Source organism: Chiloscyllium punctatum, chromosome 15 (assembly GCF_047496795.1).
Source record: "Chiloscyllium punctatum isolate Juve2018m chromosome 15, sChiPun1.3, whole genome shotgun sequence".
NCBI lineage: Eukaryota > Metazoa > Chordata > Chondrichthyes > Orectolobiformes > Hemiscylliidae > Chiloscyllium > Chiloscyllium punctatum.
Window position 1 is genome coordinate 75,515,481 of NC_092753.1, and position 26,208 is coordinate 75,541,688.

General features: G+C 40.2%; 1 protein-coding gene across 2 annotated transcripts in view; it reads left to right on the plus strand.

Annotated features, from left to right (window-relative positions):
- urb1 (URB1 ribosome biogenesis homolog) overlaps positions 1 to 26,208 on the plus strand; it is a 117,875-nt gene that overhangs the window by 82,156 nt on the left and 9,511 nt on the right. For both annotated transcript variants that reach the window (XM_072585491.1, XM_072585490.1), the window contains exons 32-38: positions 6,200 to 6,360; positions 7,948 to 8,059; positions 19,032 to 19,138; positions 19,767 to 19,910; positions 20,073 to 20,182; positions 20,630 to 20,785; positions 21,418 to 21,659. In XM_072585491.1, coding sequence (XP_072441592.1) covers positions 6,200 to 6,360; positions 7,948 to 8,059; positions 19,032 to 19,138; positions 19,767 to 19,910; positions 20,073 to 20,182; positions 20,630 to 20,785; positions 21,418 to 21,659 — 1,032 coding nt within the window. The remainder of the gene's footprint in view (positions 1 to 6,199; positions 6,361 to 7,947; positions 8,060 to 19,031; positions 19,139 to 19,766; positions 19,911 to 20,072; positions 20,183 to 20,629; positions 20,786 to 21,417; positions 21,660 to 26,208) is intronic.

The window sequence follows — 26,208 nt, forward strand, 5'->3', positions numbered from 1 at the left end:
TATATTTAATATTGACTTCACTAATGTGCCTTGATTCCATGTCTGAAAGAGTAGCTTCTATTGCTTCTCTTTGGTGTTCTGCTGTCATCATATGAACTTGGTCTATCAATTGGTTGTGCAATGTCGCATGCTTCAGCAAGTCCCTAATTTTCACATAATTACAATGCCAAGAGCATCACCCATGTCACCAACTCCTTCTGCGCTATATAAAGCCCAGTACATAAGCACATTTTCGTCCTGCAATTTTTAGAAGGCTCTCTATGCTCCTCATGTTGCTGATAGTTTCTGCTCCATTTCTGATTTACAATTTACAGTTTTTAGAATTTTAATAGACCTTTACATTAATGTAGGAGAAAGTGAGGGCTGCAAATGCTGGAGACCAGAGTTGAAGAGTGTGGTGCTGGAAAAACACAGCTAGTCAGGCAGCATCCGACAAGCCGGAGAATCAAGTTTCTGACATTAACCCTTCATCCGGAATGAGGCTTGTAGGCCAAGGGGGCTGTGAGATAAATGAAAGGGGAGTGGGGCAAGGGGAGGAGGTAGCTGGAATACAATAGATGCATCCCCCTTCATTTATCTCTCAGCCCCCTTGGCCCATAAGACTCATTCCTGGTGAAGGGCTCATGCCCGAAATGTCGATTCTCCTGCTCCTCGGATGCTGCCTGACCGGCTGTGCTTTTTCAGCACTGCACTCTTTTTAAATTAATCTGTTTATTTATTTTATTTTTGTTGAAATTGTGTGTGATCTCCCTTTCACTATACCTTCTGTAAAACAGTTTGAAATAATCTGACAATAAGTGCTCATTTAGAGCACAAAAAGTACTGTTACCCGAGTCTCTTAGAGGTGATCTGTCCTTTTACTTACTTACAAACGTATTAAGTATCTGATACACTCAGACAATCGATGGGACTTTTTCTACTGCATCAAAGATATGTCAAAGAGTATAATTTGTCCCTTTTTGATAAAAGGAACCCTTAATCTCATGACACCTCACTCCCTTCTGAAATTATTTAACAGTGGCAGGGTGGCTCAGTGCTTTGCATTGCTGCCTTACAGCACCAGGGACTCCAGTTCGATTCCAGCCTTTGACGACTGTGTATGTGTAGTTTGTATGTGCTCCCTATGTCTGTGAGTTTCTTTTGGATACTCCAGTTTCTTTCCACAGTAAAAAGATGTGTGGGTTTGGTGGATTTGCCATGCCAAATTGCCCTGTAGTGTCCAGGATGTGCAGATTAGTTGGGTTAGCCATGCTAAAAACTCCATGTGGGCTTACAAGGATAGCATGCGAGGTCTGGGTGGGATGCACTTTGGAGGGTTATTGCAGACGTCATGAGCTGAATGGTCTCTTTCTGCATTGTAGGGATTCTATGATTCACTCTTAGAACAAGTCTCAAATTTATACAATAGAGTTAGTTGGGGGGGAGCTATAGGCAGTGTTGTTGGGCTAATGTTGCTGAATTGGTATTCCTGATATGCAGACTAATTCTTTGGGGACATGGGTTTAGTTCCTGTTATGGCAACTCGTAGAATTAAAATCAATTAATAAATCTTGAATATGAAACTAGTTTCAGCAAAGGTGCAAGAAACTACCACCGAATGTTATGAACACCCATTTAGTTCCTTTAGGGAAAGCATGTGCCATTTGTTTACTTAATCCAGCCCATTGATGACTCTTAAGTGTTCTCTGAAATGGCCACTCCATTCAAAGCTAATTACGGATGTGCCTTTCCAGTGAAGCCCAATCCCATGAAAGAATACAGTTGATGTATTTTTTGGAGTTATTCTGTCTGTTGAACAAAAGTGTTACTGTTGTGTATTTGAATGTTTGGATCATTAGTTTGGAGCCATTATTTCAGTAAGTTACCTTTAGCGAGTATTGTATTTTAGGCCTGGTAAAAGAAGAGCCTTTACTTACACCCTCTTTAATTCAATTTGCAAAGCCTGTTAGCCAATCGCACGCAGTAATTGGGTTGAAATAACCTGAGACTAAAACTGAGTGAATCCACTTTGAAGAAGGGACAATTAGTTTTAAACATGATCCATGATGTTGTGTTATAGAAACAATGTATGCTCCTTTTATTCCTAAAGACCATGATTTTTACTCAACTGAATTGTGGTTGCATAAATAATGGATACTCCCAATCACAGAAGCAAAACCTTTGTTCATTAGAACGTGACTTTAATGTGGCACCTTGAATATAAGAAAACATCATGAATTTGAAATAAACTTTGGCATTATTGGCAATGGTTCAATGGGTAGCATTCTTGCCTATGAGTCATAGGACTGTGTAAGATACTCTGATATCTGAGCACATTACTTTAGACAGACACTGTAATGCAATGCTGAAGGTATGCTGTACTGTCAGAGGTGTGGTCTTTAGCTCCATCACCTATCTTGGTTTGATGTGAAATACTCCATGGCATACTTTCAAAGAGTAGCATAGAATTTCCCCCACAGTGATTGTCTCTCAACCAAAAGCAAAGAAGCAGATTATCTGGTTATTTTCTCCCTGCTGTTTGTGAGATCTGTCTGATGTAAATTGGCAGCTAGGTTGTCTACACTACAATGACTGCACCTAACTGATACGTTATTTTTTGTAAAATACTTTCATACATTCTGCAGTACTACCGTAAATGCAAGTTCTTTATTTTGGAGGAGTAATGAAAAACCTGGCCAAAAAAAATTGATTTTATGGAACTGTTAAGGAAAGGAGTATTTAGGAAGGAAATTCCAGAGCATAGGACTGGCCTGGTGAAAGTCAAAAGTCAAGTGATGAGCAGGGGAATAAACAAGACCAGAGCTAGAGGAAAATGAAATAATAGCTTGGTATAAATGAATATTTTCAAAAAGTTGAGATTATGGAGGATAAAGCCTTCATTGTTTGAGGCAAAGGAAGAGCCAGTGACAATGTGTGTTGTTGAGGGAAGAAAAGATAACTGAGTGATGTCTGATGATGGATATGATACAACTGCAGAAATTTTAATGAACTATACTTTCCAGAGGGTAGAAGATGAAAGGCTGGCATGGAGAGCTTTGGATGGAATAGTTGAGTATGCAAGTGATATAGACATGGATGAAAGTTTCTTCAGCAGATTTTCTGACAGTGAAACTGAGTGAGTTATTTGATTCCAGCAATGATGTAACTCTGTCCTCATCAGCTGAAGTTGAATCATTTTACTAGAGAATAAATTAGAAAAACATCTAGTATTCCATAACTAATAAGTGATCTTGAACTCTCTTTATGACTCAACCACTCCAGTTGCTTCATCAATGACCTTGCCTCCATCATCATGTCACAAGTGGGAATGTTCATTAATGATGTGTTCAGTGTTTAGCACCATTTACAATTCCTCAGATATCCAAGCATTCCATGTTCAAATGTGGGAACACCACCATCTGCAAGTTTTTTAGATTAGATTAGATTACTTACAGTGTGGAAACAGGCCCTTCGGCCCAACAAGTCCACACCGCCCCGCCGAAGCGTAACCCACCCATACCCCTACATCTACATTTACCCCTTACCTAACACTATGGGCAATTTAGCATGGCCAATTCACCTGGCCTGCACATCTTTGGACTGTGGGAGGAAACCGGAGCACCCGGAGGAAACCCACGCAGACACGGGGAGAACGTGCAAACTCCACACAGTCAATCCTCTAAGCATCTCACCATCCTGACTTGGAAATAAATCTTTGATTGCTATTGGGTCAAAATCCTGGAATGCCCTCTTTGGGCATTTTGGGTCAACCTACAATAGGTGGACTGCAGCGATTCAAGCAGAAAGCTCATCACCACCTTCTTAAGGGCAACTACACAAGGGCAATAAATGCTGCCCAGCCAGCGATACCCACATTCCATAAGTGAATCAAAAAATGGGCTCTATTTATATGTACATATCATTTGTTATTTTTATCACACCCCATTAAATAATGGATCTAGGGATCTATTGTGTTCACATGAAAGGCGTTCACATAATAAAGCTCCCAGGAACAAAGTTTATAAAAATCACCCTGATAATATAATCTCACACTTTTTGTGGCTACTTTGAAATAAGTTTCCTACTTTGTAATTTGTTTGAATTTGCACACTACATTCATAGGTCCTATTTGCAGCAAGGTCTTTAATCCCTGTCTCTGGATTAGAGGTGTTGGAAAAGCATAGCAGTTCAGGCAGCATCCGAGGAGCCCTGTCGTCAATTGCATTACATTAATAGAAAACCACGTTTATGGCTTCAAAATTGAAAGTCAGTTATGAAAACATAAAGTTTGGAGGCGCTTTTGCAGAAAAACAAATTGAGACAGTTTGGTAGGCTTCAGGATCACTGCAGCTTTGCTGCATCAAAATTCTAAAGCAATCCAATGATAAACACCAACTTATTGCTTTGTTTTAATTTTTTGTATTCATTAGTTCCAGCCAATGTTAACTGGCTCTAGATTTTTAAAAATCTCAAATAAGCATTTGTGTCCTTTTGCTCAGTGATGTCACAGAAGTGCTGGATCATTGGACTGTATGAAATTAAGAATAAAACAGAACACAGTCACATGCAAGAAATTATCAATTTTCTCTCCTGTAGTTCAAAATCAATCTTGTCTGCTTTATTTTAATTCCCTGTTTGCAAAATGAGACTAGTGTGTACTGACCGTGTAGTTTACATTATGGAAGAGCTGTGATCATAAACTTAATTTAGACTATTTAATAATCCTTTGCTTTGTAGTCATTAATGGAAGGGATGTTAGAAGTAGATAATGGAATGTTTCTGCATCAGATACATTCAGAACAAGTATGGTATAGATTAGATGCAGAATAACCTCGCTGTATCCTGTTCAGAAATAGCATCAAGCTAACCCTCTGAACAGAATGCACCCCTCATCAGCTGTTTACCTTTCCTACGACATTATTCTTGTGGCCCCCTGAGTTAAGTTGTCAGTAGAGGTCGATTTTTTTGAATGGTTCTTAACACTTTGGTATTGATGTGTAGAACATTCACCACCAAGGTTAATAATCTCCATATCAAGCTGCCAAGAAATTAGTACAGGTATGAGTTTCTGTTAGCTTGATTACAGAGTGCACCAAGTCTTTATGTAGGTGCACATCTCGGTTACCTAACATGAAAAAAAAAGCTTTGCATCGGTTGACAACATTCAAGGCTCAGGGCAACCCAATTGTACACAAGATACTGCTGGATGATAACCAGCTAAACTGGAAGCTTACAAGTATAGGTGACTCAAAGCCATTTTTTTTTTCTTCATTCACAGGATGAGTGCATCGCTAACTAAACCAGCATTTATTGCCCATCCCTAATTGCCCAAGAGGGCAGTTAAGAGTCAATCACATTGCTGTGGGTCTAGAGTCACCTGTAGGGAAGACCAGGCAAGGACCCCAGATTCCTCCCCAAAAGGACATTATTGAACCGGCCCATTTCCCCTGCTCATCCATCAATTTCATTTGACCTAATGAGGGATTGGCTTCTGGCATTACTGGAGTCTGAGATGTGGAAATATCTGCTCAAATTGATGGGCTTTCCCTTCTGCGCCTTTGTCGTGATAGGTCAATCAAATTGCTAACTCTAACACAAAGGGTTGACTTTGTTCCAAGCTGCCAATGTCAAGGTTGATACCTTGGAGCCACTGGAATGCTGCAGAGCATCTGCTCATGTTTAGCCTTCTCCTCTATCCCCAGAGGATAGTCTGTATCATCAATAGACTGTGGTTAAGAGTGTGATGGAAGTCTTGCTAGATAGACAAATGTTGCCAAAGAGCACCTTGAGTTATAAGTAAAATACCTTCTTACCACATTCCTGATCACAGTGAGGACCCCATTCAATAGTAGTGACAGTGTTGGTAGATTTTCCTTGCCTCTGCAGTTCCTCCATGATGGACAATAAGTTCTAGGTCCATAACCACATGCTTTCAAGTAAGGCCTTCCTACACCTGGTCTTCCTGTGTTAAGAGAAAAGAATCTGTTACCTGCAAACATCTTTCCCTTGTCCAATACCAAGTTGCTGGTAATTTCACATCATTTCACAATTGCTACTTATTGCATATTGCTAAATACAAAATAACTGCCACATCTAACAAGAGAACAGTGGTTGCTGTTCAAAATCAGTATTTGTACTTGAAGGAATATCATCCATATCATATCTGCTATGAAATGTCAGATAAATTTAAATCTTTATGATTTTTGTTTTTCTTTTGCAGAAGCTGTGGTAGACTGCTACAAGTTTGTGGATGTTAATGCTTTGGGACTAACTGTGGTAGCTCTTAGTAGTTATGATCCAAATGTAAGAGCTGCGGCCTATCACATCCTGAGTAATTACCACACGCATCTGGAGGCTGCTCGCTTTAAGGAAAAGCAGCAGGTAAGTGAAATGCATGGTGTACAATTTGCTTCAGTCTCAGACTGATGCATGTCTTTCAGAGTTAAGTGGATCTTTCAAAATACATCCATCCAATACTCTGGGAGTGTGTTATGTACTTCTCATGTCTTGTAGTATCCATGATGTCTACAGACTTTCTCCACAGGAAAAGATCTGACATAGTAAATCACCTTGATGTGGCTCTGACTGTCAGTACCATAGACTAGCATGCAGTCAGAGTTGTGAACCTTCATTGTTACTCTGGGGCACACAGGCATACACACAGACTGTACCAGTTAGCCTGTTTCATTAAAGTTCTCAACGCATCTTGTCAGTCTTATCAATGATATTTTGTGATAAATTGACCTAGCATAAAACAGCAGGAACTGTACGCATGCTGATATTATAGGTTTATATATCTTTACTTATCCTTTTGTAAATTAAACTAAGCAAATATTTTATGTCTGTCTTCACAAAAGACATAAATTACATACTAGAAATAGAGAGTAACCAAGGAGCTAATGAGAATGAGGAACTTGAGCTTGAGATAATTACATATTGGGGAATAAAGATATTAGAGAAAGAAAAAGGACAAAAAGACAAATGATCTCACAAGACCTGATCGGCCAAATAAATTAAAGCAAAATACTGCAGTTGCTGGAAATCTGAAATTAATATAGAAGGTATTGAAAATACTGAGCAAGTCGGAAGAAATTGAATTGGACTCAAAGTGTTAACTCTCTTTCTGTCACCATAGTCATTGCCAGATCTGATTTGCTGCAGCCCATTTCATTTAGGTTAATCAACAGTGACGTTAGGGAGTGAGTTCCTGTTGTTCACTCTTCATAGCAACTCATCTCTGTTAATTAGTCTATAACAGAATCAAATTTGACAAGAGGAAATTGCAGAAGTGAATAACTTTGGGAAACCAGGGTTCAAAATCTCCCTACCTGCTGTTTCTAATTACTCCAACCAAAAATTTTATTTTCTGAAAGATATTTGATTTGCGTTTGATTTGCGAATGTGAACTGCTTTTGTGCCTTCCCCAGTGAGTCTGTTCCATTAATGCTTGTTCATTGAAATTTTGCTTCCTCGGTTTTGAATTTACTGCCATCAGGTGTGGGCTTTGTTTTCTGATCTGCTGTTCTGGACAAGTTGAACAAGCTTGTCATTAGCCTGCAATACCTTATCTCCTGTTAATAGCAATGATTTAACCTCTCAACCTTTTCCTCCCAGTAAGATCATATCCAATTGTAATATCCACTGCTTTTAATCCAATCCCTCCAGACTATCAGTCTTTCTGGTTACTCTCTTTCATCTGTTTTCAATAAGTGTAATGTCTCCCTTGTGCTGCACAGATCAGAACTATACACATTGTTCTAAGTGTGGTTGCACGACTGATTTATAGGAGCAGTATTATCTCTATGCTTCAGCCCTCAAAGCTTTCATTTCCTGTGCACCTTATTTTTTTTTTTCAGTTCAGTAATTAGGTTCACTTTCGAGCATTCGACTAAGGACCTGTACCCAATACTCAAAGTTTTATTGTTCAAAATTATAATGCGTGCCTACATTTTTCTTTCTGCTGTGTAGCTGCTTTATCTATTGGATGTGGTGAAAAATGGGATCCGACAACCTAATATGAAGTTCACCTTTTGTTTGGCACTTTATGTTGCCAAAGTTGCTCAACAGATGCTAAAACCAGGTTGGTGAGAAAAGCACTTTCAACTTTCTGGTGTCCCTTTCAGTTTTTGATATTGTTTCTGTTTTAAGGCAAAGAATGTAGGATAATTGATCCATGTTATTTCAAAGTGAAAGCACTTTCTGCTTTCAAATTGAGAAAGTGTTTCAGAATGATAATTGATATTCGAGCATATAATGTGAAGATGTTGAGCATGGTTACTTTATGATTAGAGCACACAGATAGATAAGAAAGAGTAAATTATTAAGGAATACATTAAACTATGTATTTTTACTGTTAAAAAAACTGAACAATTTACACTTAAACTTTTAATTTACCTTCACAGTATCTATGTTAGTGCTTTTGGCGTCAGCAGACATAATTATATGTAAGCAGAGAAGCCACAAAAACCTGACTTTTAATAATCAACAGACTTTACCATGGCTGTTTAACTTAGCCATGACATCAACATACACACATCATGGTTTCTGCTTCCGATCACCGAATGGAAGCATGATGACAACCTATAGAAAAGCATGATTTGGAGATGTCGGTGTTGGACTGGAGTGTACAAAGACTGAACTGGTCCTCACCCTGAACAACTTCTCTTTTCAATCCTCCCACTTCCTCCAAACCAAAGGAGTAGCCAATGGGCACCCGCATGGGCCCCAGCTATGCCTGCCTTTTCGTAGGATATGTGGAACAGTCCATCTTCAGCAGCTACACTGGCACCACCCCCAACCTTTTCCTCCGCTACCTCGATGACTGTATTGGCGATGCCTCGTGCTCCCATGAGGAGGTTGAACAGTTCATCCACTTTACCAACACCTTCCACCCTGACCTCAAATTCACCTGGACCGTCTCAGACTCCTCCCTCCCCTTCCTAGACCTTTCCATTTCTATCTCGGGTGACCGAATCAACACGGACATTTACTATAAACCGACCGACTCCCACAGCTACCTTGACTACACCTCCTCCCACCCTGCCCCCTGTAAAAACGCCATCCCATGTTCCCAATTCCTTCGTCTCGGCCGCATCTGCTCCCAGGAGGACCAGTTCCAATACCGTACAACCCAGATGGCCTCCTTCTTCAAAGACCACAATTTCCCCCCAGACGTGATCGACGATGCCCTCCTCCACTTCCCGCTCCTCCGCCCTTGAGCCCCACTCCTCCAGTCGCCACCAGGACAGAACCCCACTGGTACTCACCTACCACCCCACCAACCTCCATATACATCATATCATCCGTCGTCATTTCCGCCACCTCCAAACGGACCCCACCAGCAGGGATATATTTCCCTCCCCTCCCCTATCAGCGTTCCGAAAAGACCACTCCCTCCGTGACTCCCTCGTCAGGTCCACACCCCCCCCCACCAACCCAACCTCCACTCCCGGCATCTTCCCCTACAACCGCAAGAAATGCAAAACTTGCGCCCACACCTCCCCCCCCCCTTACTTCCCTCCAAGGCCCCAAAGGATCCTTCCATATCCGCCACAAATTCACCTGCACTTCCACACACATCATTTACTGTATCCGCTGCACCCGATGTGGCCTCCTCTATATTGGGGAGACAGGCCGCCTACTTGCGGAACGTTTCAGAGAACACCTCTGGGACACCTGGACCAACCAACCCAACCACCCCGTGGCTCAACACTTCAACTCCCCCTCCCACTCCACCAAGGACATGCAGGTCCTTGGACTCCTCCATCGCCAGACCATAGCAACACGACGGTTGGAGGAAGAGCGCCTCATCTTCTGCCTAGGAACCCTCCAACCACAGGGGATGAACTCCGATTTCTCCAGTTTCCTCATTTCCCCTCCCCCCCCCCCCACCTTGTCTCAGTCAAATCCCTCGAACAGCACCGCCTTCCTAACCTGCAATCTTCTTCCTGACCTCTCCGCCCCCACCCTCACTCCGGCCTATCACCCTCACCTTGACCTCCTTCCACCTATTGCATTTCCAACGGCCCTCCTCCCTACCTTTTATCTTAGCCAGCTGGACACACTTTCCTCATTCCTGAAGAAGGGCTTATGCCCGAAACGTCGATTCTCCTGCTCCTTGGATGCTGCCTGACCTGCTGCGCTTTTCCATAAACACATTTTCAGCTAAAAATCACACAACACCAGGTTATAGTCCAACAGGTTTAATTGGAAGCATACTAGCTTTCAGAGTGACGCTCCTTCATCAGGTGATAGTGGAGGGCTCGATCGTAACACAGAATTTATAGCAAAAATTTACAGTGTGATGTAACTGAAATTATACATTGAAAAATTGATTGTCTGTTAAGCCTTTCATCTGTTAGAATACAGTGATAGTTTCACTTCTTTCATGTGTAAATCACAAAACCTTTTTTTAAAAAGTTGCATTCTCGGGTTAGCTGTTAACAATGGCGATAGCTAGACAATATGTTGAAGGTGTTAGCCCCCTGTGTTCTCTGTCTATGCCATGATGTTTAGATTGGAGAAGGGTAGCAAAGTGGGAAGAGGAGAGGAAAAAGGTGATGAGAGAGTGGGAAGTGAGAGAAAGAGAGACAATCAGGAAATAAGAGGTACAGAACAGTGGAAAAAAAAAAGGTAAATGAAATAAAATTACGGAGCAGAATGAAAACAGAGGGATCGAGATGGGATAATCATTTGATTATCAAGTCCTGGACCTTCCTGTGGCTTGCCACTTCAACACACAATCCTGCTCCCATGCCCATATGTCTGTCCTTGGCCTGCTACAATGTTCCACTGAAGCTCGACGCAAACTGGAGGAACAGCATCTCATCTTCCAAATAGGCACGTTACAGCCTGCCGGTCTCAATATTGAATTCAACAACTTCAGATGATTATCCCATCTGGACCCTTCTGCTTTCATTCTGCTCCGTAATTTTATTTCATGTACCTATTTTTTTCACCTGTTTTCCATTTTCCCTCTGTTTCACCCAATCCCCCCCATCCCACATATTTTGTCACATAGCACTGGCTTCCTAATATCCCTATAATCTCTCTATGCACTGTCATTATCACCTCTTTATTGCTACCTTTGCTGCTGGAGTCATGACTCACCTTCTCTCAGCCTAGTATAAGTACCTCCCTATTTCTCCCTTTTTTTTAGCTTTGACAAAGGGTCAGTTAGACTCGAAACATCAGCTCTTTCCTCTCCTTACAGATGCTGCCAGACCTGCTGAGATTTTCCAGCATTTTCTCTTTTGATGACAACCTGTGTTCTGTTCATGAGGCTATCTCTTTAAAGGGAATCCAATAGGGAAATGAATGGCTGCAGAAAACCTTGATCTTGAAGGCTTGTAATGTCAAATAAAGCAAAGTGCAGGAGTGCTGCAACCTAATTCTCATGATTCTCCCTTTGAGATTGTGCAAGTGATGATGAGGATGTGAAAGGACATGTTGATTTCTAAGGATACTCAGAAGCGAAAACTGGCATGGATTGAGTTTGTGGAGCTGTCTACAGCAGGAATGTGGTGTCCAGGACTGGCATAGAGTATTAGGATGACTTAGTGAGGTTAGAAAAGATGAGTGTCATTGCCTGAATTTATGAATCGCGTTTTGCTGATCAACACACCTTGCAGTTCTATGCATTCACTTCTGTCCAGTTACCGCTTCCAATCTCCAACGCAATTCCCAATGTTCATGCCCTTCCTCATCCCATTGCCACCTCTCATTCATCTTCCCCAAAAATTGTCATATATCCTCAATACTCAATCCACTTCTCATAGTCAAATCTTGCTGTTTTTTTAATTGGAAGAGAAGAGAATACATTACTCCAGAGGAAGGCAAAAAATGTGGAGGATACATTACTCCAGAGAAAGGCAGAAAATGGGGTGGATGGACCAGCACCTGTAACCCATCTTGACAACATTTGCCCTGGAGATCAATAGGGTGGCACTGATGTTATGCATCGGCAATAGAAAGGTGGATGTGACCCAGAACCCTGATGGTAGCATTAGATATTACGTTGCAAATTAGCACTTAATGGTCATCTGATCCACATTGATTTAATGTTATGAATAACTAAAATGCTATGATTTGGTTATATACAAAGTTTAAACCTTTTCTCCTCCTCAGTACTTGGTAGCGTAGAACTTGAGTATTGGTGAAAAAGACACATGTTGTTAAAGCCTTTCATCTTGCACACATCCGTAACTGGAAGATGGTAATAAATAGTGCATCCCTTAGGCTGTTGTGGAGATATGGAGTGCTGACCATGCTCAGCCAGACTGTGTTTGCAAAACTCAGGGCATAGAATCCAACATTAGAGGCCATTCCATGATTCAGCAGGACTTACTGAACCATCCTGATTGTGCTGGGAATTACGTTAGCTACCAATTTAAGATTATCAATCAGGCTGACAGGGATTTCACATTTTCTTGCTAGAAACTAGATGTCCTCATCCTCTGTAGGCAAAAAGTGTTTGTCCAGACTTTGCAGCTTCTTAGCCAAACTAAAGCTTGGGTAGATTATCTTCTTGTGCATTCTGATAGCATGCTTTGACCAATCAATCGATTTGCATTTTTGAAATTTAAATGAGACTTTGGAATCACAATTTCCTGGTGTATCCTTCACGCCAGTGCCTGAACCAATCAAAAGTCCATTTGTCAACCAAATGAACTCTCTGATTCTCATGCAGTGTACTTTGAGATTTGACATTCTTTTGTCTGTTCTGATGAGTATAAGGCAAAAAACTTATATATTTAGCTCAGTTTGCAAGGCAGAGTGTTACCAGCAGTGTAGGCTTAACTCACACACCAGCTGAGGTTATCATGAGTGACTTTCCTTCTCAACCTTTCTCCTCACCTGAGGCATAGCGACCCTCAGCTAAACCACCACCATGTGTCTCTGTAATGACTATGATGACTCTACCTTTAACCTAGATTCCACCCTAAATATGTCCAGCACAGTTATCTCATCTGTCAAAGCAGGGGAATGATTAGCATGATTCCATTAGCTGAAGCTGCAACCACAGAGATTGAGAGAGTAATAGGATACAGATGGAAAAGACATTAGCTGCACAATGGGATTCACTTGGTTGGGTGTAGCCATCTTTTTGGAATTATGTTAATGTTTGTTTTGATGAGTGAAACACTTTATTTGAGCTGCTTGATGTCTTGACCTCCACTTTGTTGCATCTGCCGTTTAGGTCAGTGGCCTTTAAGTGAATGGTATGGTGAGGTTTTATGAAGAGGAGAGGATTTGACTGACAGCAGTTTGCTGACCGTTGGAATGAATTGTGTTGTGTGAGGTCCCAAGTTTTGTGCTGGCACTGTCAGAGCCCTCACATTCAGATTAGATGAGGCTTTTACAGGCTTCTCTGGCAGCTAGGTAACATGCTGAATAATATTTCACATAAGAGGAACTATTAAAAGATCATCAAATACTAAATTTGTTTTCGATCTTATGAACAATTAGGATTGCGGTGACAATCTGATTTAAGGAAACAGCATCAGAAATCTCATTGTCAGTGGCTGAAAGAGATGTCATGTGATTTAAAGACCATTTTTCCTGAAATATGGTTGGCAGATGTTGGAACAAAGCCCATTGCCTGAAGGAAACCGATTTGTTTTCATTCACAATGTAATAACACATTCAATAGTGCATTTACTTTGTTGTCTACAGTGATTAAATTCAGTAGAACATAAGGCTGCATTCACTCAGACAGGTCAGTCTCTGGTGAGGTCACCATGAACTGTAATGTATAATATATATTTCTCTACTCCAGAAAGCTGGTTAGTGAAGAATACAACTGGAGCGAATCTTTGCACAATTTTATATTTATTTGGTGTTATACACTGGAACATTGACCTCCTAAACCAACAGCTACAATTTTTAGTGTGTTTATTTATAGGAGCTTAAGTGATTACTGTTAATGCCTTCAGCCTGCACACCATTAAACACAATTAATTTTCAAATCATGTCTATGGCAATATTTATTGTTCCATTGTCTACTGGTAAAAAATTTTAGAAGATCATGGGACAATAAAATACAGACCAAACCCAATCCATCAACAGATCATGTATCATTTACACTGTCAAAACGCTCATTTTTTACCCTTCTACTGGAAATAAATTCCCACAGATATCTCAAGCAATTTCCTGGCCTTGTAGATAATGAAATAATAGTGTAGGTGAATAATCAAGCATCAACATTGTTTGAACATTATGAATTCTCATGTGACCTTTCTGTGCTTTCAATGAGGTGGACTATTCTTTTTTTTCTTTATGTCTGTACATATATTTCATCTCAACAGCATCTATATTCAAGCTACCTTCTTCAATTCAATTAATATTATATAACAAACATCAGTCATTTGTGCAAATATGTACTTTGACATGCATTTATATTATAGCAAGATTCTATCACCAGGGAGTATACCCAGTAAACGTTGTCCCAAATTTCTTCCACTTTAAACAGGGGTATTTACAGTCAATAAGTTTATTTGAACCACTCCAATTCAAACTTGTGTTAACTAATTCTGTGGTGGCAATATAAGTTTAAGGAATCTGCTAGCATCATAGAATTATACAACACAGGAGGATGTCACTCACACCATTGTACCTGTGAAATATACCTTTGTATCTTTGAGGGACTTGTTCAATTAAGTCCCTTTCCCCACTCTTTCCCTATAGGCCCCACTTCAGGTATTTATCAATTCCCTTTTCAAAATTGTTCTCAGATCTGCTTCTACCATTCTTATCAAACGATATGTTCCAGACCCTGATAAGTTATTACTCCAGAAAAAAAAATTCTCCTGTCCACCCATTTCTTTTGTCGATTACCTCTATATTGTGTTCTCTGATTACTAGTCTTCCTTACATTGAACCAGTTTCTAACTCTACACCCTATCAAAACCCTGCAAAAGCTTTGCACAGCTATCGGAATGATGTTGTGAAACTTGAACGGATTCAGAAAAGATTTACAAAGATGTTGCTAGGTTTGGAGGATTTGAGCTATAGGGAGAGGTTGAATAGGCTTGGGCTACTTTCACTGGACATCGGAGGCCAAGGGGTGACCTTATAGAGGTTTATAAAATCAGGAGGAGCATGGATAGGATAAATAGACAAAGTCTCTTCCCTGGGGTGGGCGAGTCCAGAACTAGAGGGCATAGGTTTAGGATGAGAAGGGAAGAGGTACAGAAGAGACCTAAGGGGCAACATTTTCACAGAGGGTGGTGCATGTATGGAATGAGCTGCCAGAGGACGTGGTGGAGGCTGGTACAATTGCAACATTTAAAAGGTATTTGGATGGGTATGTGAATAGGAAGGGTTTGGAGAGATATGGGCCGGCTGCTGGCAGGTAGAACTAGATTGGGTTGGGATATCTGGTCGGCACGGACAAGTTGGACCGAACATGGACAAGTTCCGTGCTGTACATCTCTATGACTCTGAGTTGTACCAACTGTTGCCTTAACCCTCTGCTTGTAATGAAAATCACAGCTTCGCTAATCTATCCATGAACTGACGTCCCTCATCCTTGATGTCACTTTAATAAACAGTATCTGTAAATTATCTATGACTTTCAGTCACCTATGATCCTGTTTTAGTTGTTTGTTACCGAATACCATTTTATATGAAGTGGCTTGTTGATAATTTAATCAAAGTTTAAATTTTGACTTATCTGTATGGTGGTTACCATGTACCTCTAATGATGTAGAGAATTAATTTTATGATCTTGACAATTGAAAATCTGCCAGGTTCCAGACACAGAAATAAGATCATTATTGTTTACAGAAGTCTTTAGTTAAGTGGAATATATTATGGCAATTAGGATAAGTGGAAACATCAACAATTAACGGTTCATTGTTCTTGAAGCAAACCAAGTCTTATGGCTCCGGGTAAAAGTCCATCAGACCATGTGGAACAAATTACAGCAATGATAATGTGGCATACATCTGTTGCGAAATATTGTACAGTAAAAACAAAGTCAAGTAAAATCTTCCCTTCCTTCCATCCTGATTATCTAAAAGAACCAGCATCTGAAGTTAGAGGATCTTTGGGTCTTTTATATAACAGTGGATTAAACCTCTTTTAAAAATTCTGGGTTCTCAAGCAGACACATCACATAGGAGGTATGGTTCATAAGTTTGCAGATGACACCAAAATTGGTGGTATGGTTGATAGCAAAGAAAGTTACCTCAGAATAAAACAGGACCCTGATCCAGTGAGCTGAGGAGTGGTAGATGGAGTTTAATCGAGACGAACGTGAGGTGCTACATTTTGGTAGGGCAAATCAGAGCAGGACTTGGACACTTAATGATAAGGTCTAGGGGAGTATTGCTGAACAAAGAGCCCTTTGTTCATAGTTCTTGAAAGTGGAGGCACAGGTAAATAGGATAGCGAAGAAAATATTTGAGATGTTTGGCTTTATTGGTCAGTGCATTAAGTGTAGTGTAGGAGTTGAGAGTTCATGTTGGGGCTGTACGAGACATTGATTAGTTCACTTTTGGAATACTGCATGCAATTCTGGTCTCTCTGCTATAAGAAAGATTAGATTACCTACAGTGTGGAAACAGGCCCTTTGGCCCAATAAATCCACACTGACCCTCTGAAGAGATTAGATTTCTTTTAGATTAGATTATATTAGTGTGGAAACAGGCTCTTTGGCCCAATAAGTCCACACTGACCCGCTGAAGCGCAACCCACCCATACCCCTACATTTACCCCTTCCCTAACACTATGGGCAATTTAACATGGCCAATTCACCTGACCTGCACATCTTTGGACTGTGGGAGGAAACCGGAGCACCCGGAGGAAACCCACGCAGACACTGGGAGAACGTGCAAACTCCACACAGACAGTCGCCCGAGGCTGGAATCGAACCTAGGACCCTGGTGCTGTAAGGCAGCAGTGCTAACCACTGAGCCACCGTGCTGCCCATGTTGTGAAACTTTAAAGGGTTCAGAAAAGATTTAGAAGGATGTTGCCCGCGCTGGAGGGTTTGAGCTATTGGGAGAGGCTGAATAGGCTGGGGCTATTTTTCCTGGAGCGTTGTAGGCTGCTGGGTGACATTATAGAAGTTTGTAAAATCATGAGGAACATGGATAGGGTCAAGGTCTTTTCCCCAGGTTAGGGGAGTCCAAAACTAGAGGGCATGGATTTAAAGTGAGACAGGAAAGGTTTGAAAGGGATTCTAAGGGGCAGCCTATTCAGAGGGTGGTGCACGTATGGAATGAAGTGCCAGAGGAAGTGATGGAGGCTGATACAGTTATAACATTTAAAAGGCATCTGGATGGAATATGAATAGGAAGGGTTTGATGGATGTGGACCAAATGCTGGAAAACTTGGTGGCTAGATTTATTGAGAGTGTCTGGTCGGCATGGACAGGTTGGACCCAACGATCTGTTTCCATTCTATACATCTCTATGACTCTATCAGATTTGCAATGTTAACTTTGTTTCTTTCTCCACAGATACTGCCAGGACTGCTGCGTTTCTCCAGCACTTTCTGTTTTGATTTCCTATTGCCAGCATCTGTTATACTTTGCTTTGATTTTAAAAATCCATATTTAAAACATAAATTTCTAACCAGATGAAATTAAAAATGATGTATAAGATACAATGAATATCATAATAAACATCAGATATTTGAGCAAATATGTACTTTGACTTAGTTAAAAATCACACAATACCAGGTTATAGTCCAACAGGTTTATTTGGAGGCATTTAACTTTTGAAGCAATGCTTCGTCATCAGGTGGTTATGGAGCAGAATTATAAAACACAGAATTTATAGCAACAGGATTGCAGTGTCAGGGTATGTAATGTTAAACAAATTTAGCTTAAGTCTTTCATCTTTTAGAATGACCGTGTTAGTTTCGGTTCCTTCATATGTAAATTCCAGAACGTTTTTAAAGTTACATTCTCAAGATAGCTTTTAACAATAGGTGCCATCTCAGCTCAGATAATGCATTGAAGGTGTGAAGTTAAAGTCTGTCTGTGTCCCAATGTTAAGCCAGACTGATTCTACTTCTATATTTCTGTTCTGTTAGAACTAGAATCAGTCTGACCTAACTATCAACAAACACATCGAGTTAGACCCCCATCCACCACCCCCTGAGAAAAAGAACAGGAAATGGCATCACCACAGGGAAGATGTCATCACAGGAAATGACATCAACAACCCAAAGAAACCCAAACATATAAATAGAATTATCAATAGTGCTTCGCCCGGAGGCCTACTGAAGATGTTACCTAGTGGAGTGACGAAACATCTGGAAATGAACTTCCAGCTCAGTGAGCAAACCTACATCCAAACTTGTTGGACTATAACCTGGTGTTGTGTGATTTTTAACTTTGTCTACCCCAGTCCAACACCGGCACCTCCAAATTAGTATTTTGGCATGCATTTGGAGTTATAGCAAGATACTATCACCAGGGAGTATATCAAGTAAATAACTGGAAAGAGCTTTCCCAGGCCCTGAATAAGGGCAGCACGGTGGCACAGTGGTTAGCACTGCTGCCTCACAGCACCAGAGACCCGGGTTCAATTCCCGCCTCAGGCGACTGACTGTGTGGAGTTTGCACGTTCTCCCCGTGTCTGCGTGGGTTTCCTCCGGATGCTCCGGTTTCCTCCCACAGTCCAAAGATGTGCAGGTCAGGTGAATTGGCCATCCTAAATTTGCCCGTAGTGTAGGTAAGGGGTAAATGTAGGGATATGGGTGGGTTGCGGGTCGGTGTGGACTTGTTGGGCCGAAGGGCCTGTTTCCACACTGTAAGTTATCTAATCTAATGTGGGCAATGGTGGATCAGCTGGAAAAATCTGGCAAGAATGGAAAAATTAGATTTTTAATGTCAAACAAAAATACAGTTTTCCATCCAAGGCTTTGGATGGGTTATTGACCAAAGACTGATGAGTTTGTCATTGAAAAGCAAAACTTAAATCTGTGATCAAGTATTATTGTAAATACTCAGTTATGTTTAAAAGCTAATCTCAAAATATTAAGTATGCATTTTTTGTTAAAATTAATTTGTAAAATTTGTTTTTCCTTCATACCTGTAGAGGAACACATGTATATGAAGATTAATCATTTCCTATTGGCACATCAATATTTGGACTTGAAAAAAGTTCCTGGGTTTTTCAAGCTTTTTTACAGCTTTGATATGGAGGTAAAATTGTTTCCCTTTTTTACTACAGTCTCCCGTTTACTCGGTGATAAAAGATCTATATAGATATATATGACAATAGTCAGAAAAATTAACTTTTTTCAGTGATTAAAGGCATCGTGTGCTTTAGTACTAAGGTATACACGTTGGGTTAGCCTGTCTTAGTGGTGTGTGTGTGTGTGTGAGCGCAAGTCCTAGTTTAAAAAAAAGAAATATCTTGCACAGTGTTCTAATTTCTGCTCACAATGCATCTGGAATTGCACTGTAGATATGGCCTTTGGGATGTAAAGAAGATTGAGCTCAACAGGGACAGAATTCATCTGGTAAAATTCATTATCTAGGTTTTCACATATATATCTTGACTTATATAGTTTCCCAAGAAACCTGCTGTGACAAACACTTCCATTGAAAGAAATGGGACCTGAAGGGAAGGATTTAATTATATTTCTTTAATAATTAAATATTGACCAAATCTTATTACAGATGGCTCCAGTTTCAGGATGGGAGTTCACTGAGGTGGTTAGCACAATGACAGGTGAAATAAGCTGAATATTTCATCTTCTATACCATGGTGAAAAGAGCATCCTGATTCTATTTTTTTTCATATGTCATCTTTCATTTTCCTTTTCAGCACAAGACTGAACGTGACTGGATTTTGGAACTCCTTATAAATGGTTTAAAGGACAAGCACTGCTATGAGCTTTGTGACCGTCAGAAAATCATCCATGTTCTCCTAGCCTTTTTTAACAGCCCATTGTGTGATGAGACGGCAGAGGTAGGCTGCAGTTTCTGTTCTGAAACCAAGGCTAAAGTAGCAATAAAATCAACTCTGCAGAAGGGGTAAAACTTGAGCACAGAGTAGGTCATTGAATATTATTTTGCTTATAAATGTTTTTTAGTTTTCGAAGCATTTTAATATTTTCTATTTAATTTAAAGAAACAGATCATCCAGATACTGATCCATGCTGCCCACATCACAAAAGCAGCATATCAGCTGATCAGAGACCACAATTTACTGACATGGATATTGCATGTCTTACAAAGAAGGTATGTTCACATCTGTATGGTATTGACAATTGGCTTTCCTTCAAGTTAATTGTGAAGATATTTACCATCTATTTCAATGAAGTAATTTGCCATCCATTTAAATGAAGTCATTTATTACCAAGTTGTAAAATGCTTTTTTAAAAACATTTTTGTATATTTTGTTCGTGCTTGCTCTGTGATGTTTGTTCCAATTTTATACTTATTATTTGTGAGGGAAAGTGAACCTATTACTCAGGTATATGTCAAACATAATTATGTTGCACTGCAAAACCACCACAAAGGCACAAAGCATTTCTGAAATATACTTTTGGGCCTTTTAAAGCATTTTGAAAGAAAGTATACATATATCCTGTGATATCTTGCACATTCATCATTTTATGTTGTCAAGAATACATTATAGATAATTATCTGTTGGGTATACTTAGAACTGATTTGTATCTTTTCCAGGGTTTTGGAGAACAAATTGGTGTCTAATTTAATTTCGCTGCTACACACGTTATGGTTCACTAACCTAGGAAACAAAGAAAAGACTCAGAAGTTTCTGCCACTTTTGCTCATACATGATTTTCTATATGTTATGACTGTTCTAATACAACACATTTGGTAAGAAATGTACATTACTTAATGAAATTCTGTAGGGAGTTTATTTTTACTGATGTAATGTGTGCCTCCACTCAGCATCTTGAATGTCTAAACTCTTCAAAACACTTCTGTGACACAAACAAGTATGAACTGAATGAATATTTTATCCATTTAAGGTGATATAGAATGCGGGTTGGATTTAATTTAGCACATCAGAGGAATTTCCCTGTTCTTTGAATAATGTCATAGGATCATCTGAATGGAAACTTGGTCTAACCTCAGATCTGAAGTATGCGATCTTCAACAGTATTAAATGCTTTCAGTACTACATATAAGTCCACATTATTTGCTGAAGCTGCGCTATGATTCTCCTCCATAGTGCAGAATCGATCCAGTTGAGCCATGCTGGCATGTGAATTATATGTTAAAGGATGGCATTGTGGGCTGTGTTTATTTAGAACACTGGTTCGTGTCCATAGTGTTGTGTTCTAGCAAGTCTAGCCAGTGACATCGTGATCAGACACCATAAGAACCTCACAAAAAGGTTGGAAAATCTGAAGGGAATTGTTTCATCTCCATTTGATATTATTTTTAAATTGAGACAATGTTATGATTAAAATAATTCCCTAAAATTATTTCTTTTATTTTCACAGGATAAATATTGACAACAAAACATTTGCAGAATTTTTACAGGTATTAAGTTCAGTTTTGCATCATCGTTCTGGTGCCTTCAATATCTACAAAGAAATGGGCTGGATTACCATAAATGAAAGAGCTCTGTCTCACACCGAGGCCTTGTTATTGTTATATAAGTGGAGTATTGTGGGGAGGGAGTCCCATGTACAAGAGGACTTGCAAACTTTGGCCCATAAATATGAAGTTAAGGAATTATTACGTAAGTCTTCTATATTAGCTTTATTTTCAACCAATCGATTTTAATATTGAAATATTAATAGTCATTTAACTAGCAGCTTTGAATAAATTGCGTTTTGAGGTCTCCATCAAGATCGGGTTTAGAAGTTTGCTGCTTATCAAGAGGGCAGGCATTCTATTTAAATTACTTGGATGTAAAAAGTTCCATGAGTTATAGCTTTTTTATTAGTACAGGTTGTTCTGTTATAATGCATGTTTCATCAATGCAAATTTACTGTAAAGCGATTGATGCATTGGGGACACAGTTTCTAAAGCGTGAACTTCTAAAAATGTGTGTTTACTGTAATGTGATTACAATGCCAAAACTTTAAGCACTGTTTCTAAAGCGTGACTTTTATATAACGTGAGGTTGCACAAGAACACAATCATCACATCATAGAAAAACTGACTGTAAAGGTGTGTATTTGATGCTGAAAATATTCCACTGGCCAGGCAGTATTTAGGGAGAGTAAAACAGTGTTGATCAGTTGAAGTTTACCAACGTCGTAAATAACTGGGAGATGGGGCCATTACCACATGTCAAGTCTGCTCTTTGCAGTAGCACAATTACCAGGCCACTTCCATCGATCACAGGCCCTTTAAGAAAAGCAAGCCTATACCTGAAGAGGGAGTTACAGACAGTGTGGCCACAGCACAGGAAACTGGCAGCCCTTATTATGGGGTCAATAGCAGAAATGCTGAGGGCTAAATGACAGGGAAGCAATGGAGCTGCCATCTGTAAGGGAGAGAGGAATACTGTGATAGAGTCATCGAGATGTACAGCACGGAAACAAACCCAACTCGTCCATTCTGACCAGCTATCCCAACCCAAACTAGTCCCACCTGCCAGCACCTGGCCCATATCCCTCCAAACCTTTACTATTCATACACCCATCCAAATGCCTTTTAAATGTTGCAAATGTACTAGCCTCCACCACTTCGTCTGGCAGCTCATTCCATACACTTACTACCCTCTGTGTGGAAAGGTTGCCCCTTAGGTCTCTTTTATATCTTTCCCCTCTCATCCTAAACCTTTGCCCTCTAGTTCTGGACTCCCCAATCCCAGGGAAAGACTCATGATTTTATAAATCTCTATAATGTCACCCCTCAGCCTCCAATGCTCCATTGTCAGTTTCATAACCATCAAGAGAAAATCTCCCCCAGAACTCCTTGAGCTGCAAAGCAGCTTCAGCCTCCCACAGTGCAGCCATCTCTTGGTTGCTGGGATACAGACACACAGATTGGGGGCCAGTGCAGTGCCTGCAAAATTGCTGCAGGAACAGGCACCAATTAACTCCTTAATGATCTTGACTGGACTCCCTTCACTGTCAGATCAATTGCTGTCCCCAAAATATGCCCATCTCTGGCAAAAACACACAAAGCAGACCAGTGCATGTCAGATGCTGGGCAAGTGATATTTTAGCCAATCCGTCCCCACTGCCTGAATCCCACTAACCCAGTCCAAACCTCCAAAGCTGCCTCCACGGGTCTGGGGAATTTAGTCCCCATTTATGAGTTCAATGATCTTTCATTGGTTCTGATGGAAAGTCATTGAGCCCAAGTGTTTAGTCTTTTCCTCCACAAATCTACGTGATGTTTGTTGCATATAATTCCTTGCTCTGCTCCAATTAGTGGAAGAGTCAAATGCAATTTAAAAAGTTCCTAAATTAGCTGGAATTAGTTAATTTAAATAGGTTACTTACATTATTTGTAAAGCATAGATTTGTAGGTTGATCTACCGACAACTCATCTGTTGACACAGCTGCTGATATTTAATGAAGTAGACCAGGAGAAGTCATAAAAATCTTTTGTCCCTAATGAAAGAACAAAACAATTTTTATCTTCTCTTGTTTAAATTTTGCAAGATTTTATCGTTCCAAAGGTTATAATCGGATGGTAATTTTTCTTTGGCACACAAACAATAGAGACCATGTTGCAACTAAGACAGCTGGAGTCAATGTTTTGCGAAATGATATATTGCTAAAGGAAATTTCTTCTCATATTTGTTATTATTTACTTTCAGTACTTTTCTGATTTCTGTTTTATTATAGCTGCTTGTGTGGTCGCAGTGAGCATTTTTATGTAGTTTTTTTATAATCAGCTATAGCATATTGTATATGAACACAAAATCAAGTTTTATGAGAGCAACTTTTTATGTCACAAGTCATGGGGTCAAACTTTACATGGGTAGTTGTTTTGTGGGGTTGATGTGCGTGCTTAATTTGGCCATGTTGAATAGATAAGGTGAACTCTAGTGGCTAGGAAGCTGAGGAATTGCAAAATCATTTAAATCATTTTTAACCCTTAATAAGATGTATGTGAAATATGTTAAATAAACTTTTCAATCTAATTTCTCTGCTCAAGAAAAGCCTAGACTGTATGTGCATTTTATAAAAATAGCATCCAATTGCAACAGTTTTGAATCATACATCACTCAGTTCAGCTTCTACTCTTGCACTCTGCAAAGTGCCAGACAATATTCTCATCCATTTTGGAAGAAAATATATTGATATTTATAATCTCAGTTTTAACCCATCATTGTCATTGCCACTTTGAAACTTTGATGACAATTAGGATTTATTTCTTACACTCATTCTTGTTATTGTAAAATATTTGTTTGGTTTTACTGTTCCTTTCTAATTGTAATTCAACCCCACTTATCCTTCTGTTCTGATTTATTGGGGGTTTTGATCCCTAGGGTTGACCTCTACATGAGAAAACTGAAAAATTACATTTTCCAATAAAAATCCTGGGATTTGTTCTTGTAGGAGGTTTATCACTAATCTCCCAGAAACTATTTTTTTCTAACTATGGTATAACTTAAACACACACCAGATATAGCTCGTTATAAAAAACATCTGGCAAATAGTACCAACATTACTTCTTTAGTGTTACTATCATATACAAGTAGTTTTTGGCCAGAATTCACCTCTGGGAGGCGATGACCTAGGGGAATAATCACTAAACTATTAATCTAGAAACTCGGACAATTTTCTGGGGATCCAAACATGTGGTTTGCCAGCAGAACAACTGATCGAGCTGGTCGGGTCCTAAAGGACATAGCTACTAATCTGTGTCTGTGGCAGATGATGAAGGAACTAACAAGAAGGAAAAACATACTTGACCTTATCATTACCAATCTGCCGGCTGCAGATGCATCTGTCTGTGGCAGCATCAGTAAGAGTGATGGGATCAACCCAGGTTCAATAGTGAGTGCAGGAGGGCATGCCAGAACCAGTACCAGGCAGAACCTAAAGATGAGGTGTCAACCTGGTGAAGCTGCCAAGCAGGACTACTCTTGTGCCTGACAGCATAAACAGCAAGTAATAGACAGAGCTAAGCAATCCCACAACCAACAGAGCAGATCTGAGTTCTGCAATCATGCCACATGCAGTTGTGATTGGTGGACAATTAAACAACTCACTGGAGGAGGAGGCTCCGCAAATATCCCCATCCTCAATAATGGAAGAGCCCAATACAAAAGATAAGGCTGAAGCTTTTGTAGAAATCTTCAGCCAGAAATGCCAAGTGGATGACTCATCTTGGCCTCCTCCAGTGTTCCCTTGCATTACAGACACCAGTCTCAGCCAATTCGATTCACTTCACGTGATACTGCAAAAGCTACAGGCCCTGACAATATCCCATTAATAGTACTGCTCCACAATTTGCTGCTCCCTAGCCAAGTTCTTCCAATACAGTTACAATATTAGCATCTACCAGACAATGTGGAAAATTACCCGGGTATGTCTTGTACACAAAAAGTAGGGCAAATCCAACTCGACCAACTACCGCCCCATCAGTCTGCTCTTGGTCATCAGTAAAGTGAGGGGAGGTGTCATCAACAGTGCTATCAAGCAGCACCTGCTCAGCAATAACCTACTCAGTGACACCAAGTTTGGGTTCTGCCAGAGCCACTCAGCTCCTGACCTCATTACAGCTTTGATTCAAACATGGACAAAAGAGCTGAATTCCAGAAGTGAGGTGAGAGTGTAAGCCCTTGACATCGAGGCCAGGTTCAACTAAGTGTGGCATCAAGAACCCCTAGCAAAACTAGAATCAATGGCTATTAGGGGGCAAACTCTCTGCTGGTTGGAGTCATACCTGGCACATAGGAAGATGTTTGTGGTTGTTGGATGTCAGTCATCTCAGCTCCAGGACATCTTTGCAGGAGCTCTTCAGGGTTGTGTCCTAGATCCACCATCTTCAGCTGCTTCATCACAAAGCCAGAACTGGGGATGTTTACCAATAATTATTGCACAATGTTCAGCACCGTTCCCAACTCCTCACGTACTGAAGCAGTCCAAGTCCAAAGGCTGCAAGACCTGGCTTGGGCTGACAGGTGACAAGTAACATTAATGCCACACAAATGCCAGACAATGACCATCTCCATTATGATTCAATCTAATCACCACCCTTGACAATTCCCCCATTATCAACATTCTGAGGGTTACTATTGACCAGAAACCTAATGTGGACTCGCCACATAAACACAGTGGCTAGAAGAGCAGTTCATAGGCTAGGAATACTGCAGT